At 50.9% G+C, this 18,367-nt stretch overlaps 1 protein-coding gene across 1 annotated transcript in view; it reads right to left on the bottom strand.

Moving 5' to 3' along the window:
* Positions 1-18,103, bottom strand: part of LOC124021023 (ribosome biogenesis protein wdr12) — a 30,421-nt gene extending 12,318 nt beyond the window's left edge. Inside the window, exons 1-9 of the mRNA XM_046336336.1 lie at positions 17,948-18,103; positions 16,900-16,994; positions 15,045-15,139; positions 9,866-9,972; positions 5,252-5,367; positions 4,920-5,074; positions 4,635-4,680; positions 2,125-2,216; positions 371-511 (exon numbers count right to left, since the gene is read on the bottom strand). Coding sequence (XP_046192292.1) covers positions 371-511; positions 2,125-2,216; positions 4,635-4,680; positions 4,920-5,074; positions 5,252-5,367; positions 9,866-9,972; positions 15,045-15,139; positions 16,900-16,994; positions 17,948-17,988 — 888 coding nt within the window. The 5' untranslated portion in view covers positions 17,989-18,103. The remainder of the gene's footprint in view (positions 1-370; positions 512-2,124; positions 2,217-4,634; positions 4,681-4,919; positions 5,075-5,251; positions 5,368-9,865; positions 9,973-15,044; positions 15,140-16,899; positions 16,995-17,947) is intronic.
* Positions 18,104-18,367: the final 264 nt, after the last annotated feature.

An 18,367-nucleotide genomic window follows, 5' to 3' on the forward strand; every position in this document is an offset into this window, starting at 1 on the left:
TCTAGGGTGAGTCTCTCACCAGTGTGGTCTAGGGTGAGTCTCTCACCAGTGTGGTCTAGGGTGAGTCTCTCACCAGTGTGGTCTAGGGTGAGTCTCTCACCAGTGTGGTCTAGGGTGAGTCTCTCACCAGTGTGGTCTAGGGTGAGTCTCTCACCAGTGTGGTCTAGGGTGAGTCTCTCACCAGTGTGGTCTAGGGTGAGTCTCTCACCAGTGTGGTCTAGGGTGAGTCTCTCACCAGTGTGGTCTAGGGTGAGTCTCTCACCAGTGTGGTCTAGGGTGAGTCTCTCACCAGTGTGGTCTAGGGTGAGTCTCTCACCAGTGTGGTCTAGGGTGAGTCTCTCACCAGTGTGGTCTAGGGTGAGTCTCTCACCAGTGTGGTCTTCACGCTTCCGGTCTCGGCATCCCAGAGGCGGATGGTGTGGTCCCAGGATGCACTGCAGATCTCCTCACTGTCCAACCAGAGGACAGACGACACCGCCTCGTTGTGACCAGACAATGTCATGAGGGGTGTCTAGAAGAGGAAGATTTTATGCGTTTTATTTAACCAGGTAGGCTAATTGAGAACAAGTTCTCATTTACAACTGCGACCTGGCCAAGATAAAGCAATGCAGTTCGACACAAACAACAGAGTTACACATGGAGTAAAACAAACACACAGTCAATAATACAGTAGAAAACATCTATATACAGGGTGTGCAAATGAGGTAAAATAAGAGAGGTAAGGCAATACATAGGCCATAGTGGTGAAGTAATTACAATATGGCAATTAAACACTGGAGTGATTGATGTCCGAAGATGAATGAGCTAGTAGAGACACTGGGGTGCAAAGGAGCCAGATAAATACATACAGTATGGGGATGAGGTAGTTGGGTGGGCTATTTACAGATGGGCTATGTACAGGTGCAGTGATCTGTGAGCTGCTCTGACAGCTGGTGCTTAATGTTAGTGAGGGAGATATGAGTCTCCAGCTTCAGTGATTTTTGCAGTTAGTTCCAGTCATTGGCAGCAGAGAACTGGAAGGAAAGACGACCAAAGGAGGAATTGGCTTTGGGGGTGACCAGTGAGATATACCTGCTGGAGCGTGTGCTATGGGTGGGTGCTGCTATGGTGACCAGTGAGCTGAGATAAGGCGGGGCTTTACCTAGCAGAGACTTATAGATGACCTGGAGCCATTGGGTTTGGCGACGAATATGAAGTGAGGGCCAGCCAAAGAGAGCGTACAGGTCGCAGTGGTGGGCAGTATATGGGGCTTTGGTGACAAAACGGATGGCAATGTGATAGACTGCATCCAATTTGTTGAGTGTTAGAGGCTATTTTGTAAATGATGGTGGGTAGTATATGGGGCTTTGGTTAAGATGATTAATACTATGATACACTACTGATCAACTGGAGCCCTGGGAGCCCCTAACCCTGGATAATACCATGAGGGGCTGCTCTCCTCACCCTGGTCAGTCTGATAGGGTTAGTCTGGGTTAGTCTGCTCTCCTCACCCTGGTCAGTCTGATAGGGTTAGTCTGGGTTAGTCTGCTCTCCTCACCCTGGTCAGTCTGGGTTAGTCAGGGTTAGTCTGTTCTCCTCACCCTGGTCAGTCTGATAGGGTTAGTCTGGGTTAGTCTGTTCTCCTCACCCTGGTCAGTCTGATAGGGTTAGTCTGCTCTCCTCACCCTGGTCAGTCTGATAGGGTTAGTCTGCTCTCCTCACCCTGGTCAGTCTGATAGGGTTAGTGAGGGTTAGTCTGCTCTCCTCACCCTGGTCAGTCTGATAGGGTTAGTCAGGGTTAGTCTGCTCTCCTCACCCTGGTCAGTCTGATAGGGTTAGTCTGGGTTAGTCTGTTCTCCTCACCCTGGTCAGTCTGATAGGGTTAGTCTGGGTTAGTCTGCTCTCCTCACCCTGGTCAGTCTGATAGGGTTAGTCAGGGTTCGTCTGCTCTCCTCACCCTGGTCAGTCTGATAGGGTTAGTCTGGGTTAGTCTGTTCTCCTCACCCTGGTCAGTCTGATAGGGTTAGACTGGGTTAGTCTGCTCTCCTCACCCTGGTCAGTCTGATAGGGTTAGTGAGGGTTAGTCTGCTCTCCTCACCCTGGTCAGTCTGATAGGGTTAGTCTGGGTTAGTCTGCTCTCCTCACCCTGGTCAGTCCGAGCTGTTCAGTCTTCTGTTTCTTTCTGGGTCTGCTGGGAGGCTCCTCTACTATCTCCTCCTCCTCCTCCTCTGTGGCCACTGGCAGGACAACAGAACAGTCAGCAGGGAGAGAGAGATACATAGTTAACATGGATACTATATATACATGGAGCTGTGAACCAATCTAACTCCATTATCATCCCAGACAACCCAGAGACTGTACCAGACAACCCAGAGTCCAATAGGACTGTACCAGACAACCCAGAGTCCAATAGGACTGTACCAGACAACCCAGAGTCCAATAGGACTGTACCAGACAACCCAGAGTCCAATAGGACTGTACCAGACAACCCAGTGTCCAATAGGACTGTACCAGACAACCCAGTGTCCAATAGGACTGTACCAGACAACCCAGAGTCCAATAGGACTGTACCAGACAACCCAGAGTCCAATAGGACTGTACCAGACAACCCAGAGTCCAATAGGACTGTACCAGACAACCCAGAGTCCAATAGGACTGTACCAGACAACCCAGTGTCCAATAGGACTGTAGGACTGTACCAGACAACCCAGAGTCCAATAGGACTGTACCAGACAACCCAGAGTGTCCAATAGGACTGTACCAGACAACCCAGAGTCCAATAGGACTGTACCAGACAACCCAGAGTCCAATAGGACTGTACCAGACAACCCAGAGTCCAATAGGACTGTACCAGACAACCCAGAGTCCAATAGGACTGTACCAGACAACCCAGTGTCCAATAGGACTGTACCAGACACCCAGACTGTCCAATAGGACTGTACCAGACATCCCCAGGACTGTACCAACCCAGACAACCCAGAGTCCACTGGACTGTACCAGACACCCAGACTGTCCAGACAACCCAGAGTCCAATAGGACTGTACCAGACATCCCAGACTGTACCAGACAACCCAGAGTCCAATAGGACTGTACCAGACAACCCAGAGTCCAATAGGACTGTACCACTGTACCAGACCCAGAGTCCAATAGGACTGTACCAGACAACCCAGAGTCCAATAGGACTGTACCAGACATCCCAGAGTCCAATAGGACTGTACCAGACATCCCAGAGTCCAATAGGACTGTACCAGACATCCAGAGTCCAGTAGGACTGTACCAGACAACCCAGAGTCCAATAGGACTGTACCAGACAACCCAGAGTCCAATAGGACTGTACCAGACAACCCAGAGTCCAATAGGACTGTACCAGACAACCCAGAGTCCAATAGGACTGTACCAGACAACCCAGAGTCCCCAGACAACCCAGAGTCCAATAGGACTGTACCAGACAACCCAGTGTCCAATAGGACTGTACCAGACAACCCAGTGTCCAATAGGACTGTACCAGACAACCCAGAGTCCAATAGGACTGTACCAGACAACCCAGTGTCCAATAGGACTGTACCAGACAACCCAGAGTCCAATAGGACTGTACCAGACAACCCAGTCCAATAGGACTGTACCAGACAACCCAGAGTCCAATAGGACTGTACCAGACAACCCAGTGTCCAATAGGACTGTACCAGACAACCCAGAGTCCAATAGGACTGTACCCCAGACAGACATCCCAGAGTCCAATAGGACTGTCAGACAACCCAGAGTCCTAGGACTGTACCAGACAACCCAGAGTCCAATAGGACTGTACCAGACAACCCAGAGTCCAATAGGACTGTACCAGACAACCCAGAGTCCAATAGGACTGTACCAGACATCCCAGAGTCCAATAGGACTGTACCAGACAACCCAGAGTCCAATAGGACTGTACCAGACATCCCAGAGTCCAATAGGACTGTACCAGACATCCCAGAGTCCAATAGGACTGTACCAGACAACCCAGAGTCCAATAGGACTGTACCAGACAACCCAGAGTCCAATAGGACTGTACCAGACAACCCAGAGTCCAATAGGACTGTACCAGACAACCCAGTGTCCAATAGGACTGTACCAGACATCTGTACCAGACAACCCAGAGTCCAATAGGACTGTACCAGACATCCCAGAGTCCAATAGGACTGTACCAGACAACCCAGAGTCCAATAGGACTGTACCAGACAACCCAGAGTCCTACCAGACATCCCAGAGTCCAATAGGACTGTACCAGACAACCCGGAGTCCAATAGGACTGTACCAGACAACCCAGTGTCCAATAGGACTGTACCAGACATCCCAGAGTCCAATAGGACTGTACCAGACATCCCAGAGTCCAATAGGACTGTACCAGACATCCCAGAGTCCAATAGGACTGTACCAGTCCCCCAGGAACCCATCTCAGAGTCCAGTAGGACTGTACCAGACAACCCAGAGTCCAATAGGACTGTACCAGACAACCCAGAGTCCAATAGGACTGTACCAGACAACCCAGAGTCCAATAGGACTGTACCAGACATCTCAGAGTCCAGTAGGACTGTACCAGACATCTCAGAGTCCAGTAGGACTGTACCAGACAACCCAGAGTCCAATAGGACTGTACCAGACAACCCAGAGTCCAATAGTACCTGCTGACCAGATCTTCAGCATCTTGTCCCAGGAACCACTGCAGAACTGAGAGGAATGGAGACAAAAATACATCTATTAGTTGCTGAGCAGTGATGTTGACAGCTGCATATCCCCCCCGTCTTCTCCTCCCATGTCTTCTCCTCCCATGTCTTCTCCTCCCATGTCTTCTCCTCCCATGTCTCCTCCCCCCATGTCTCCTCCCCCCATGTCTCCTCCCCCCATGTCTTCTCCTCCCATGTCTCCTCCCCCCATGTCCCCCTCCTTCTCCTCCTACCCCCTGTCACCTTGGTGCGTGTGGGATCCGTGGCGATAGTGTCAACACTCCCAGCGTGTCCACGGCAACAGTGTCTAGCTTTCAGCTTGTTCCTCTCAGAGTTCCACTCCCACAGCAGAATGGTTTGGTCCAGAGAGGCCGTGAGCAGCAGGGAGGTCAGGCCATCTAGACAAACATAGGGGTGTCAGGATGAGACGATCAAGACCAACGTTCCCCAACAGGCGGCCCTCAGGCTGAATTTGGCCCAGAGTCTGGGTGATTTTATTTGGCCCCCCATGTTTTAAAAACAACAACTGTAAAAACTCCAACTCAGCTCCAAGTGACCCAGACCCTCCCCCTCACCTCTCCTGACCCAGGCCACGTCCTTCACCACGTCCGTGTGTCCGGCCACCGTCATCACAGCCTTGCCCTCCAGAGACCAGATCCTGGCCGTCTTATCATAGGAACCCGTCAGGATCCTGGAGCAGACATCATTAACAGGGTATCTGGGTTAGGGCCTCTGCCATTCAGAGTCTGGGTTAGGGTCTCTGTCATTCAGAGTCTGGGTTAGGGTCTCTGCCATTCAGAGTCTGGGTTAGGGTCTCTGGGTTAGGGTCTCTGTCATTCAGAGTCTGGGTTAGGGTCTCTGGGTTAGGGTCTCTGCCATTCAGAGTCTGGGTTAGGGTCTCTGGGTTAGGGTCTCTGCCATTCAGAGTCTGGGTTAGGGTCTCTGGGTTAGGGTCTCTGTCATTCAGAGTCTGGGTTAGGGTCTCTGTCATTCAGAGTCTGGGTTAGGGTCTCTGGGTTAGGGTCTCTGGGTTAGGGTCTCTGTCATTCAGAGTCTGGGTTAGGGTCTCTGGGTTAGGGTCTCTGCCATTCAGAGTCTGGGTTAGGGTCTCTGTCATTCAGAGTCTGGGTTAGGGTCTCTGTCATTCAGAGTCTGGGTTAGGGTCTCTGCCATTCAGAGTCTGGGTTAGGGTCTCTGGGTTAGGGTCTCTGCCATTCAGAGTCTGGGTTAGGGTCTCTGGGTTAGGGTCTCTGTCATTCAGAGTCTAGGTTAGGGTCTCTGTCATTCAGAGTCTGGGTTAGGGTCTCTGGGTTAGGGTCTCTGTCATTCAGAGTCTGGGTTAGGGTCTCTGTCATTCAGAGTCTGGGTTAGGGTCTCTGGGTTAGGGTCTCTGTCATTCAGAGTCTGGGTTAGGGTCTCTGTCATTCAGAGTCTGGGTTAGGGTCTCTGGGTTAGGGTCTCTGCCATTCAGAGTCTGGGTTAGGGTCTCTGGGTTCCATTCTCTGGGTTAGGGTCTCTACCATTCAGTCTGGGTTAGGGTCTCTGGGTTAGGGTCTCTACCATTCAGAGTCTGGGTTAGGGTCTCTGCCATTCAGAGTCTGGGTTAGGGTCTCTGGGTTAGGTCTCTGTCATTCAGAGTCTGGGTTAGGGTCTCTGCCATTCAGAGTCTGGGTTAGGGTCTCTGGGTTAGGGTCTCTGCCATTCAGAGTCTGGGTTAGGGTCTCTGCCATTCAGAGTCTGGGTTAGGGTCTCTGGGTTAGGGTCTCTGCCATTCAGAGTCTGGGTTAGGGTCTCTGGGTTAGGGTCTCTGGGTTAGGGTCTCTTACCATTCAGTCTGGGTTAGGGTCTCTGGGTTAGGGTCTCTGTCATTCAGAGTCTGGGTTAGGGTCTCTGGGTTAGGGTCTCTGCCATTCAGAGTCTGGGTTAGGGTCTCTGGGTTAGGGTCTCTGTCATTCAGAGTCTGGGTTAGGGTCTCTGGGTTAGGGTCTCTGTCATTCAGAGTCTGGGTTAGGGTCTCTGTCATTCAGAGTCTGGGTTAGGGTCTCTGTCATTCAGAGTCTGGGTTAGGGTCTCTGCCATTCAGAGTCTGGGTTAGGGTCTCTGGGTTAGGGTCTCTGCCATTCAGAGTCTGGGTTAGGGTCTCTGCCATTCAGAGTCCGGGTTAGGGTCTCTGCCATTCAGAGTCCGGGTTAGGGTCTCTGTCATTCAGAGTCTGGGTTAGGGTCTCTGGGTTAGGGTCTCTGGGTTAGGGTCTCTGCCATTCAGAGTCTGGGTTAGGGTCTCTGCCATTCAGAGTCTGGGTTAGGGTCTCTGGGTTAGGGTCTCTGCCATTCAGAGTCTGGGTTAGGGTCTCTGCCATTCAGAGTCTGGGTTAGGGTCTCTGGGTTAGGGTCTCTGTCATTCAGAGTCTGGGTTAGGGTCTCTACCATTCAGAGTCTGGGTTAGGGTCTCTGGGTTAGGGTCTCTGCCATTCAGAGTCTGGGTTAGGGTCTCTGGGTTAGGGTCTCTGCCATTCAGAGTCTGGGTTAGGGTCTCTGGGTTAGGGTCTCTGCCATTCAGAGTCTGGGTTAGGGTCTCTGCCATTCAGAGTCTGGGTTAGGGTCTCTGCCATTCAGAGTCTGGGGTAGGGTCTCTGGGTTAGGGTCTCTGGGTTAGGGTCTCTACCATTCAGAGTCTGGGTTAGGGTCTCTACCATTCAGAGTCTGGGTTAGGGTCTCTGGGTTAGGGTCTCTGGGTTAGACGTCATGCCTCTTACCATTCAGTCTGGGTTAGACGTCATGCCTCTTACCATTCAGTCTGGGTTAGACGTCATGCCTCTTACCATTCAGTCTGGGTTAGACGTCATGCCTCTTACCATTCAGTCTGGGTTAGACGTCATGCCTCTTACCATTCAGTCTGGGTTAGACGTCATGCCTCTTACCATTCAGTCTGGGTTAGACGTCATGCCTCTTACCATTCAGTCTGGGTTAGACGTCATGCCTCTTACCATTCAGAGTCTGGGTTAGACGTCATGCCTCTTACCATTCAGTCTGGGTTAGACGTCATGCCTCTTACCATTCAGTCTGGGTTAGACGTCATGCCTCTTACCATTCAGTCTGGGTTAGACGTCATGCCTCTTACCATTCAGTCTGGGTTAGACGTCATGCCTCTTACCATTCAGTCTGGGTTAGACGTCATGCCTCTTACCATTCAGTCTGGGTTAGACGTCATGCCTCTTACCATTCAGTCTGGGTTAGACGTCATGCCTCTTACCATTCAGTCTGGGTTAGACGTCATGCCTCTTACCATTCAGTCTGGGTTAGACGTCATGCCTCTTACCATTCAGTCTGGGTTAGACGTCATGCCTCTTACCATTCAGTCTGGGTTAGACGTCATGCCTCTTACCATTCAGTCTGGGTTAGACGTCATGCCTCTTACCATTCAGTCTGGGTTAGACGTCATGCCTCTTACCATTCAGTCTGGGTTAGACGTCATGCCTCTTACCATTCAGTCTGGGTTAGACGTCATGCCTCTTACCATTCAGTCTGGGTTAGACGTCATGCCTCTTACCATTCAGTCTGGGTTAGACGTCATGCCTCTTACCATTCAGTCTGGGTTAGACGTCATGCCTCTTACCATTCAGTCTGGGTTAGACGTCATGCCTCTTACCATTCAGTCTGGGTTAGACGTCATGCCTCTTACCATTCAGTCTGGGTTAGACGTCATGCCTCTTACCATTCAGTCTGGGTTAGACGTCATGCCTCTTACCATTCAGTCTGGGTTAGACGTCATGCCTCTTACCATTCAGAGTCTGGGTTAGACGTCATGCCTCTTACCATTCAGTCTGGGTTAGACGTCATGCCTCTTACCATTCAGAGTCTGGGTTAGACGTCATGCCTCTTACCATTCAGTCTGGGTTAGACGTCATGCCTCTTACCATTCAGTCTGGGTTAGACGTCATGCCTCTTACCATTCAGTCTGGGTTAGACGTCATGCCTCTTACCATTCAGAGTCTGGGTTAGACGTCATGCCTCTTACCATTCAGTCTGGGTTAGACGTCATGCCTCTTACCATTCAGAGTCTGGGTTAGACGTCATGCCTCTTACCATTCAGTCTGGGTTAGACGTCATGCCTCTTACCATTCAGTCTGGGTTAGACGTCATGCCTCTTACCATTCAGTCTGGGTTAGACGTCATGCCTCTTACCATTCAGTCTGGGTTAGACGTCATGCCTCTTACCATTCAGTCTGGGTTAGACGTCATGCCTCTTACCATTCAGTCTGGGTTAGACGTCATGCCTCTTACCATTCAGTCTGGGTTAGACGTCATGCCTCTTACCATTCAGTCTGGGTTAGACGTCATGCCTCTTACCATTCAGTCTGGGTTAGACGTCATGCCTCTTACCATTCAGAGTCTGGGTTAGACGTCATGCCTCTTACCATTCAGAGTCTGGGTTAGACGTCATGCCTCTTACCATTCAGAGTCTGGGTTAGACGTCATGCCTCTTACCATTCAGTCTGGGTTAGACGTCATGCCTCTTACCATTCAGTCTGGGTTAGACGTCATGCCTCTTACCATTCAGAGTCTGGGTTAGACGTCATGCCTCTTACCATTCAGTCTGGGTTAGACGTCATGCCTCTTACCATTCAGTCTGGGTTAGACGTCATGCCTCTTACCATTCAGTCTGGGTTAGACGTCATGCCTCTTACCATTCAGAGTCTGGGTTAGACGTCATGCCTCTTACCATTCAGAGTCTGGGTTAGACGTCATGCCTCTTACCATTCAGTCTGGGTTAGACGTCATGCCTCTTACCATTCAGTCTGGGTTAGACGTCATGCCTCTTACCATTCAGAGTCTGGGTTAGACGTCATGCCTCTTACCATTCAGAGTCTGGGTTAGACGTCATGCCTCTTACCATTCAGAGTCTGGGTTAGACGTCATGCCTCTTACCATTCAGTCTGGGTTAGACGTCATGCCTCTTACCATTCAGAGTCTGGGTTAGACGTCATGCCTTACCATTAGTCCATTAGAGTCTGCCTCTTACCATTCAGTCTGGGTTAGACGTCATGCCTCTTACCATTCAGAGTCTGGGTTAGACGTCATGCCTCTTACCATTCAGTCTGGGTTAGACGTCATGCCTCTTACCATTCAGTCTGGGTTAGACGTCATGCCTCTTACCATTCAGTCTGGGTTAGACGTCATGCCTCTTACCATTCAGAGTCTGCCTCCACTGAGCTGATCCAGTCATCATGCATCATACACTCCTCTGGTTGGGGAGCGGTGAACCTCTCCACATACTCGATCTCCACCACATCTTCCTGTAACACACACACAAAACATGCTTCAAGTCACATTGGCATACTAGGCAGGCTACGCGTAAACCCTACTGTCCAGGGGTCCTACTACCGTCCAGGGGTCCTACTACCGTCCAGAGGGTCCTACTACCGTCCAGAGGGGGCTACTACCGTCCAGAGGGGGCTACTACCGTCCAGAGGGGGCTACTACCGTCCAGACCGTCCAGGGGCTACTACCGTCCAGGGGGTGCTACTACCGTCCAGGGGGTCCTACTACCGTCCAGAGGGGCTACTACCGTCCAGAGGGGGCTACTACCGTCCAGAGGTCCTACTACCGTCCAGAGGGGCTACTACCGTCCAGGGCTACTACCGTCCAGGGGCTACTACCGTCCGGAGGGGCTACTACCGTCCAGAGATCCTACTACCGTCCAGAGGTCCTACTACCGTCCAGAGGTCCTACTACCGTCCAGAGGTCTACAACCGTCCAGAGGTCATACTACCGTCCAGAGGTCATACTACCGTCAGAGGTCATACTACCGTCCAGAGGGGGCTATTACCGTCCAGAGGTCCTACTACCGTCCAGAGGTCCTACTACCGTCCAGAGGGGGCTATTACCGTCCAGAGGTCCTACTACCGTCCAGAGGTCCTACTACCGTCCAGAGGTCCTACTACCGTCCAGAGGTCCTACTACCGTCCAGGGTCCTACTACCGTCCAGAGGGTGCTACGAGTAAACCCTACCCCCCCCAGAGGTCCTACTACCCCCCAGAGGTCCTACTACCCCCACAGAGGTCCTACTACCCCCCACAGAGGTCCTACTACCCCCCAGAGGCAGGTCCTACTACCCCCCAGAGGCAGGTCCTACTACCCCCCCAGAGGCAGGTCCTCATCCAAGTGTGGGATGCATCCCACTTGAGGATGCATCCCACTTCGCTCCCGCAGGTAGTATAACTTTTTCATTACATTTCATTATATTTCATTATAGCACAACGGTTTGATTTGTCTAATCTTAGCAATTTCTTCTCAGCTAGCTACATAGCCGTCTTTGTATCAAAGATAATTGCGTAATTATCGTATTTCGCCGTCCTAACGTAGTCTTCACTAGCCAGCTAGCTAACGTCCACTGATTAGCTGCACTGGAAAAACTATTACACTCAACTGAACGACTTGATCAGCGTAGTGTTAGCTAGCTACATAGCTGTCTTTGCTGTCTTCGTATCTTCGTATCCAAGATAATTGTGTTGTTTAGGTTTAGAGTGTGTAGTCTTAGAGTGATTATCTTAATTTACCGAGGTTAGCTAGCCAGCTATTTGTCGTCCTTAACGTAGGAGACTCTGCTAGCTAGCCAACGCTAGCCAACGCCTACTGAATAGAACTCAACAACCCGGTCGCATTCACAGATAGTATCACATTTTCATTTCATTTCATTACAGTACAACGGTTTGATTTGTTTGATCGTAGCTAGCTACATAGCTAGCTACATAGCCGTCTTTGTATCAAAGATAATTGTGTAGTCTAGAGCGATTTTCTAGGTTAGCTAGCCAGCTATTGTCGTTCTTTTAACGCAACGTAACGTAAACAACACTACTAGCTAGCCAGCTAGCCCCGAATAGCAGCACTGTAGAAACTATTACACTCAACGGAACGACTTGATTAGTGTAGTGTCAACAACGCACCCACTGCCAGCTAGCCTACTTCAGCAGTACTGTATCATTTTTAATAATTTTAGTCAATAAGATTCTTGCTACGTAGCTTAACTTTCTGAACATTCGAGACGTGTAGTCCACTTGTCATTCCAATCTCCTTTGCATTAGCGTAGCCTCTTCTGTAGCCTGTCAACTATGTGTCTGTTTATCCCTGTTCTCTCCTCTCTGCACAGACCATACAAACGCTCCACACCGCGTGGCCGCGGCCACCCTAATCTGGTGGTCCCAGCGCGCACGACCCACGTGGAGTTCCAGGTCTCCGGTAGCCTCTGGAACTGCCGATCTGCGGTCAACAAGGCAGAGTTCATCTCAGCCTATGCCTCCCTCCAGTCCCTCGACTTCTTGGCACTAACGGAAACATGGATCACCACAGACAACACTGCTACTCCTACTGCTCTCCGTCCGCCCACGTGTTCGCACACACCCGAGAGCTTCTGGTCATCGGGGTGGTGGCACCGGGATCCTCATCTCTCCCAAGTGGTCATTCTCTCTTTCTCCCCTTACCCATCTGTCTATCGCCTCCTTTGAATTCCATGCTATCACAGTTACCAGCCCTTTCAAGCTTAACATCCTTATCATTTATCGCCCTCCAGGTTCCCTCGGAGAGTTCATCAATGAGCTTGATGCCTTGATAAGCTCCTTTCCTGAGGACGGCTCACCTCTCACAGTTCTGGGCGACTTTAACCTCCCCACGTCTACCTTTGACTCATTCCTCTCTGCCTCCTTCTTTCCACTCCTCTCCTCTTTTGACCTCACCCTCTCACCTTCCCCCCCTACTCACAAGGCAGGCAATACGCTCGACCTCATCTTTACTAGATGCTGTTCTTCCACTAACCTCATTGCAACTCCCCTCCAAGTCTCCGACCACTACAGTGTATCCTTTTCCCTCTCGCTCTCATCCAACACCTCCCACACTGCCCCTACTCGGATGGTATCGCGCCGTCCCAACCTTCGCTCTCTCTCCCCCGCTACTCTCTCCTCTTCCATCCTATCATCTCTTCCCCCCGCTCAAACCTTCTCCAACCTATCTCCTGATTCTGCCTCCTGAACCCTCCTCTCCACCCTCTCTGCATCCTTTGACTCTCTATGTCCCCTATCCTCCAGGCCGGCTCGGTCCTCCCCTCCCGCTCCGTGGCTCGATGACTCATTGCGAGCTCACAGAACAGGGCTCCGGGCAGCCGAGCGGAAATGGAGGAAAACTCGCCTCCCTGCGGACCTGGCATCCTTTCACTCCCTCCTCTCTACATTTTCCTCCTCTGTCTCTGCTGCTAAAGCCACTTTCTACCACGCTAAATTCCAAGCATCTGCCTCTAACCCTAGGAAGCTCTTTGCCACCTTCTCCTCCCTCCTGAATCCCCCCCCCTCCTCCCTCTCTGCAGACGACTTCGTCAACCATTTTGAAAAGAAGGTCGACGACATCCGATCCTCGTTTGCTAAGTCAAACGACACCGCTGGTTCTGCTCACACTGCCCTACCCTGTGCTCTGACCTCTTTCTCCCCTCTCTCTCCAGATGAAATCTCACGTCTTGTGACGGCCGGCCGCCCAACAACCTGCCCGCTTGACCCTATCCCCTACCCTCTTCTCCAGACCATTTCCGGAGACCTTCTCCCTTACCTCACCTTGCTCATCAACTCATCCCTGACCGCTGGCTACGTCCCTTCAGTCTTCAAGAGAGCGAGAGTTGCACCCCTTCTGAAAAAACCTACACTCGATCCCTCCGATGTCAACAATTACAGACCAGTATCCCTTCTTTCTTTTCTCTCCAAAACTCTTGAACGTGCCGTCCTTGGCCAGCTCTCCCGCTATCTCTCTCTGAATGACCTTCTTGATCCAAATCAGTCAGGTTTCAAGACTAGTCATTCAACTGAGACTGCTCTCCTCTGTATCACGGAGGCGCTCCGCACTGCTAAAGCTAACTCTCTCTCCTCTGCTCTCATCCTTCTAGATCTATCGGCTGCCTTCGATACTGTGAACCATCAGATCCTCCTCTCCACCCTCTCCGAGTTGGGCATCTCCGGTGCGGCCCACGCTTGGATTGCGTCCTACCTGACAGGTCGCTCCTACCAGGTGGCGTGGCGAGAATATGTCTCCTCACCACGCGCTCTCACCACTGGTGTCCCCCAGGGCTCTGTTCTAGGCCCTCTCCTATTCTCGCTATACACCAAGTCACTTGGCTCTGTCATATCCTCACATGGTCTCTCCTATCATTGCTATGCAGACGACACACAACTAATCTTCTCCTTTCCCCCTTCTGATGACCAGGTGGCGAATCGCATCTCTGCATGTCTGGCAGACATATCAGTGTGGATGACGGATCACCACCTCAAGCTGAACCTCGGCAAGACGGAGCTGCTCTTCCTCCCGGGGAAGGACTGCCCGTTCCATGATCTCGCCATCACGGTTGACAACTCCATTGTGTCCTCCTCCCAGAGCGCTAAGAACCTTGGTGTGATCCTGGACAACACCCTGTCGTTCTCAACCAACATCAAGGCGGTGGCCCGTTCCTGTAGGTTCATGCTCTACAACATCCTCAGAGTACGACCCTGCCTCACACAGGAAGCGGCGCAGGTCCTAATCCAGGCACTTGTCATCTCCCGTCTGGATTACTGCAACTCGCTGTTGGCTGGGCTCCCTGCCTGTACCATTAAACCCCTTCAACTCATCCAGAACGCCGCAGCCCGTCTGGTGTTCAACCTTCCCAAGTTCTCTCATGTCACCCCGCTCCTCCGTTCTCTCCACTGGCTTCCAGTTGAAGCTCGCATCCGCTACAAGACCATGGTGCTTGCCTACGGAGCTGTGAGGGGAACGGCACCTCAGTACCTCCAGGCTCTGATCAGGCCCTACACCCAAACAAGGGCACTGCGTTCATCCACCTCTGGCCTGCTCGCCTCCCTACCACTGAGGAAGTACAGCTCCCGCTCAGCCCAGTCAAAACTGTTCGCTGCTCTAGCCCCCCAATGGTGGAACAAACTCCCTCACGACGCCAGGACAGCGGAGTCAATCACCACCTTCCGGAGACACCTGAAACCCCACCTCTTTAAGGAATACCTAGGATAGGATAAGTATTCCCTCTCACCCCCCCCTTAAGATTTAGATGCACTATTGTAAAGTGACTGTTCCACTGGATGTCATAAGGTGAATGCACCAATTTGTAAGTCGCTCTGGATAAGAGCGTCTGCTAAATGACTTAAATGTAATGTAAATGTACCCCCCAGAGGCAGGTCCTACTACCCCCGTCCAGAGGTCCTACTACCCCCCCAGAGGTCCTACTACCCCCCCAGAGGTCCTACTACCTCCCAGGGGTCCCACCGTCCCCGTCCCTCCTACCTCCCCCAGAGGTCCTACTACCTCCCCCAGAGGTCCTACTACCTCCCCCAGAGGTCCTACTCACCGTTGAGATGCCTTCAGCCTCCATGTGATTTGACAACGATGTCCGCAGGAACTGACCTCGCACCAGGAAGTCAAACTCAATCTGGCTGTGAGACCCTACAACAACAAAGCACACACAAAGATGAGACACCCAATATGATGCTAATACATTCATCAGTTATCTAGGTCAAACCAAGACAGCACCAGTCCTGAAATAATTTAATTGGAGAATAATAGTTACAAGGATAAACAATGTGTGTAATGTGACAAAAGGCCATATAAGACATGGAGTGGACCTCTGCAGTAGGTGGACATGGAATATTGGTCTCCTGAGTGTGGACACACGTCTTCCTATAGACCTGGGGGCTCAGATGACTGCTGTTATGGTCTGTTTGTGGTATCAGGGTGGGTAGAGAGGAAGCTAGGAAAGCTGCAGTCAGTCCAGGTAGCATGAAGTGGATTCATTATGATTGATGTCAGTGGAGGCTGCTGAGGGAAGACGGCTCATAATAATGTCCGGAACGGAGCAAATGGAATGGCATCACATGGAAACCATGTGTTTGATACCATTACACTCCAGCCATTATCACGAGTCCATCCTCCCCAATTAAGGTGCCACCAACCTCCTCTGATATATGTTCACCCCATCTCCCAGAGGGATCAGCTTTGTTCAACTGGGGGAAGGAGAAGTTTTAGTCTGCGGAAAAGAGCTCCTCTCAAGGGGTTATAACAGTGCCTCTAAGTGTTGAGGTTAAGCAACTTTAGCAAGGTTCCTGCTGTGTTGAAGCCTGATGAATAACCAGAAATCAAGGTGGCTGGAGGGAGGAGAGTCTGGCCCTGATGCTGTGCTATGTACTGGCTGGAGGGAGGACTGGCTGGAGGGAGGAGAGTCTGGCCCTGTCTATGTACTGGCTGGAGGGAGGAGAGTCTGGCCCTGATGCTGTGCTATGTACTGGCTGGAGGGAGGAGAGTCTGGCCCTGATGCTGTGCTATGTACTGGCTGGAGGGAGGAGAGTCTGGCCCTGATGCTGTGCTATGTACTGGCTGGAGGGAGGAGAGTCTGGCCCTGATGCTGTGCTATGTACTGGCTGGAGGGAGGAGAGTCTGGCCCTGATGCTGTGCTATGTACTGGCTGGAGGGAGGAGAGTCTGGCCCTGATGCTGTGCTATGTACTGGCTGGAGGGAGGAGAGTCTGGCCCTGATGCTGTGCTATGTACTGGCTGGAGGGAGGAGAGTCTGGCCCTGATGCTGTGCTATGTACTGGCTGGAGGGAGGAGAGTCTGGCCCTGATGCTGTGCTATGTACTGGCTGGAGGGAGGAGAGTCTGGCCCTGATGCTGTGCTATGTACTGGCTGAGGGAATAGAGTCTGGCCCTGATGCTGTGCTATGTACTGGCTGGAGGGAGGAGAGTCTGGCCCTGATGCTGTGCTATGTAGTGGCTGGAGGGAATAGAGTCTGGCCCTGATGCTGTGCTATATAGTGGCTGAAGGGAATATAGTCTGGCCCTGATGCTGTGCTAGTGGCTGTAATGGCTGGAGTGGGAGGACAGTCTGGCCCTGATGCTGTGCTATATAGTGGCTGAAGGGAATATAGTCTGGCCCTGATGCTGTGCTATATAGTGGCTGAAGGGAGTCTGGCCCTGATATAGTGGTCTAGGTCCCTGATGCTGTGCCATGAGGTTCTCCCTGATAGGTGTTGACAGTTATCCGGTTAGTGCCAGAAGTTTGTAGTGACCGTGGAGGTAGTCATCAAGGTCTTCAGAATGCCCGGTTGAAACAGACACAGGTAGCTACAGTTGGTGGCTGTAAAGCAACATTATATCAGATGCCAACCGCCATTAAACCCCAACGAATGGAAAAGCACCGATCTATTCTCACCATTCTTTGCTTCGAGCAGCTTGTTGATGACGTTGCTGAGTTCCTGTACCTCTGAGGCAGCAGGGATGGAGAATGGGACGTCATCGACTGAATATCTGAGGGACAACGTCGATAGGTTATGCTACAGCAATAATTTAACATGACTAAGTCACTGCTTACAGACAAATAGATAGTTGGCTAACTAACTTCAAACTTGTAGTATTCAGCTAGGCTAGCAAACAAAACTCATAGGATTTCTATTTACAATCTTCCCTGGTCAGGTTAACTCACACTTTCAATAAATCAACATTATCAAAGCAACTCGTCTGCCCTGGTCAGGTTCAACTAAGGACACAATATGATTACTGTTACCAACAGCATGGCCAACACTCCCATAGAGATCTCCTCTTAAACTCGTCTCTAAGGACACAATATGATTACTGTTACCAACAGCATACTCAAGAGATCTCCTCTTCAACTCGTCTGCTAAGGACACAATATGATTACTGTTACCAACAGCATGACACAATATGCTAACACTCCCATCCCATAGAGATCTCCTCTTCAACTCGTCTGCTAAGGACAACAATATGATTACTGTTACCAACAGCATGGCCAACACTCCCATAGAGATCTCCTCTTCAACTCGTCTGCTAAGGACACAATATGATTACTGTTACCAACAGCATGGCTAACTTCAACTCCCATAGGATGATTACTGTTACCAACAGCTTCATAGAGATCTCCTCTTCAACTCGTCTGCTAAGGACACAATATGATTACTGTTACCAACAGCATAACTCCCATAGAGATCTCCTTCTTGCTCGCTAGCAAATTGGCTAACTAGTTAGCTTACTGCTAAGGACACAATATGATTACTGTTACCAACAGCCAAACAGCATGGCCAACACTCCCATAGAGATCTCCTCTTCAACTCGTCTGCTAAGGACACAATATGATTACTGTTACCAACAGCATGGCCAACACTCCCATAGAGATCTCCTCTTCAACTCGTCGAGCAAGCTAAGTAGCTAGTGGCCATCCTTACAATTCAACAATAAATACTTACTTTTTGTTATCCGTAAAGAACCTGGTTTGTAACTGAGACATATCTCTTCTGTTGTTGAATAGTAACCCTATTAAACGGCTTCACAGACTGTTATTCGCTGATGAACACAGCAAGCAGGACGTCATGCCACGTGGGTCAGAACCAGCGCGCCTGCGTGAGATGTGGAAGACATGTTAGTGGATCACGGAAAAGGCAAAAAGTCGATCACTTTTCCCTACTCCTCTAGTATTGTCTGGAGCCAACAACAACAACAACAACACACAAAAATAGGCTTTTTACATAAAATCGTTTTTGTTGTTGTCCTGAAAGCAGCCACCGAGCACCACATTACCTTAGCATATTTAGGAAAATGTTCTGGCTATAGACAGAATATTATAGACGCTACGATAGCCAGCAATGCATGTTAAAAGGCCTTTTCAC

The sequence above is a fragment of the Oncorhynchus gorbuscha genome, unplaced genomic scaffold (genome assembly GCF_021184085.1).
Source record: "Oncorhynchus gorbuscha isolate QuinsamMale2020 ecotype Even-year unplaced genomic scaffold, OgorEven_v1.0 Un_scaffold_1024, whole genome shotgun sequence".
Taxonomy (NCBI): Eukaryota; Metazoa; Chordata; class Actinopteri; order Salmoniformes; family Salmonidae; genus Oncorhynchus; species Oncorhynchus gorbuscha.